Consider the following 3,105-nt stretch of genomic DNA (forward strand, 5'->3'; position numbering starts at 1 on the left):
GGTGGGAGGGGCCTAGCGGAGGCGTGGAGGATGGGCCGAGACCCGTGCCTGTAGCCACCGCAGCCTCATGGCCCACAGTGCCTTTCAAGGTGCATGAATTCGTGCACTGGGCCCCTGGTCATAATATAAACTGACAAAACCTAAATCTTGGAAAGAACTCAAGCAAAGATGGATGGGTATCTGGGTCCACAGGAACTTCCCAAGTTGTGCCCAGAACATGTCCTCTGTATGCAGGTGCAGGGACTCCAGCAGGTAGTGCCCATCCCTATTCATGTCTGTGTCAAGCCTGTGCAGACCTTGCAGCATGGAGAGATTCTAGGTGGGAGTTTGTGGATACATCCTTTCTACCCCTACCTAACACACACATACACACACTCACAGGAAGAGCAACCGTTTGTCTCCAGGATGGGAAAATAGCAAACAAATGTAATTATTCTGTACATTCAATAAGATTAACCAGAAGTGTCTTCCATCTCCTGAGCCTACCATTATTCAGGAGGTGAATTCTCAGAGCATCTCAGGAAGGGTGGAGCAGGACTTCAAGGAAAAAAATTTTAAGACACCAAAGAAAGCCACTGGGCCATCTATATACCGAATAGTACCAAAGCTCTTCTTGCTGTTATAAGAAAATCCAAGGAGCCCTGGCCATTGTGGCTCAGTTGGTTGGGCGTCATCCCATGTGCCAGCAGGTTGCTGGTTCGATTCCTGGTCAAGGGCACATGCTGGGGTTGCAGGCCGCATCCCTGGTGGGGGATGTGCAGGAGGCAGCTGATCGATGTTTCTCTCTCATCGATGTTTCTAACTCTCTCTCTCTCTCGCTTCTTCTCTGTAAAAAATCAATAACATATATTAAAAAAAAAGTTATATGTGGATTTTCACAGGTGGGAAGGGAATGGGTATGCACCTACCCATCCCCTAATTCCAACCCTCTAACTATATATTTCCAAGTGGGCAGTATAATGGTTAATAACATAGTCTCTAAAGATAACAGCTACTATATTTTAGGCAATGTGACTAGGAAAGGCACCTTGATGAAGGGAACATTTGAGCAGAGACCCAAATGAGGGGAACGGATTGGATGGAAGAGAGCATGAACACTAACATGGGGTAGATGGCTAAGATAGACTGTCACATGATAAAATAAATCTTCAAAATACCTAAAAAAGAAAATAGGCACGCACATACATACAGCACCACAAAGTGAATGTAGGTACTTTAGGAGCTGGGAGAGCAAAGAAGACAACTATGATGTGAGAGTCTTTAGCTTTCCTGTAGAACATTCATGTTTAGAATGATAATATGTTCATGTACTACTTGTAAAATTAATTAAAAAATAAGAGAGCCAGTTCCCTCATTGGTAAAATTGAGATAACAGTGGTACCAACATGGCGGGAGGGTGAGAATTAAATGAGAAAATGTGTGCACCGTGTCTGGGAAAATAGTAAACACTCAGTAACTGTTAGTATGAATAATGTTGAACACATGGATGATGGCAGGCCATAAGTAAGTGACACAGGGGCACCGACCCAGCTTGTTCCTGTTGGAGAGGAGGGTCGCCGTGCAGTGGAGGACATGAGGCAAAGCGGCTTGCACCAGCTCCCATCTGGAAATACTCTGGATGGCTTCAGAGAGGGCCGGAGAGAGGCCATGCAGCTTGTTTTCTACCAACACTCGTTCAAAGGACTATAGATGCAAGAAGAAAGAAAGAAAGCATCTAAAATAAGGATTCAGAGAGTCTGACTGGTGAAAATAATGACATCAAAGTACTGTAGACCCTAAAAGATGCAAATTACTGGGCCTGATTCTTTAGCGTGCACCTACATTGAATTGTATTGCTTTTTAAAAAACATGCAGTGGCTCAGTAATAATTTCCTATTATCTACCCATTTTCAGGTTTTTATCCAAAGTATACGGCTTGAATTATTAAATGATTACCATACCCATCAAACTAAGCTTACTCTAACAAAGAGTACAACACAATCAATTCTTGCAATTTGGGGCTGTAATATTTTATAAAATGCTGCTAAGTCATCCAAAGAGGGTGTCACAACTGCATAACAAAGTGGAATGTCTTTTGTAAAAGTGTCTTGAGGAACAGAACATATGTCAATGTTCAACAAGTGTTAAATAAGATATACTTTTTCAAGAAACCTAACTTTGGAATTATTAATGTTCATTGCATGTAAATGGCTAATTATTTCGTATCTATAATCTGGTAATAGATTTATTTTGTAGATTATAAATAATAATAATAGCAATAAAAATAAAATACTACTTTAAATGAAAGTCAAAAAATAAAAAAAGAAATTGAACTTTGGAGTCCCTGAATTATTATCCCGTGTCCCCAGCAATGACAGGGCACAGGACACTCCTTATCTAATGATTGGAACCATAAAGATACCTGTTGAGTAAAGAAAGGAAGGGAGAGGGAAATGGGTGGGTGGGAGGGAGGAGGAAAATGAGCATTTTCTTTGGTGGTTTAACGCTTCTGTCCTGGCCCGGGATATTTTCTGAGAGGGTAGTAACCCATAAGAAGTTTGATTGACTCAGGTTTGTTGTTGTTGTTTGTCTGTTTTGAATAAGTATATATCACTATAAAGTGTTGAGGAAAGTGTAGCTACAAAATATAAAATAGATTTAATAATTATTTGACTTGTATGAACAGAACCCAATTGGCACTCAGCACCCCAAATGATCTAGAAAACTGTGTAAGTGTGCTCTAGAGTGATTGTAATGAAATCCCGAGTGTTTGAGCAGTGTTATCTTAATTATTAGAATACTTGAAAAAAAGAAATGTGGCTTAATGCAGATAGTCTCCAAAGGAAACTATTTACTTTTTGACCCAAAAAAGGAAAATGAGAAACTCATAATGAAAAGCATGCTGAAGTTTTGGTAAGGAGTAAAGTCAGAGATCCAGTCTTTTTTATTTTTAAAGAAATGAAATAAAGGCCTTTGGGTATGCTGGCAATGCAAATTCAACTATATTTAAATTTCTCAGCCTTCAGGTAATTTTTACTAGGTAAAATAACTTTCAATTTAGATATTTATACCTCTATATCTACCTATCTATAAATGTGACTTAGCTATTTAATATCATGTGACATT

General features: G+C 39.6%; 1 protein-coding gene across 1 annotated transcript in view; it reads right to left on the reverse strand.

Annotated features, from left to right (window-relative positions):
- Nucleotides 1–3,105, reverse strand: part of UNC80 (unc-80 homolog, NALCN activator) — a 207,940-nt gene that overhangs the window by 202,031 nt on the left and 2,804 nt on the right. The window contains exon 3 of the mRNA XM_015558108.1: nt 1,513–1,683. Within this exon, the coding sequence (XP_015413594.1) occupies nt 1,513–1,683 (171 nt within the window). The remainder of the gene's footprint in view (nt 1–1,512; nt 1,684–3,105) is intronic.

Source organism: Myotis davidii, unplaced genomic scaffold (assembly GCF_000327345.1).
Source record: "Myotis davidii unplaced genomic scaffold, ASM32734v1 scaffold268, whole genome shotgun sequence".
NCBI lineage: Eukaryota > Metazoa > Chordata > Mammalia > Chiroptera > Vespertilionidae > Myotis > Myotis davidii.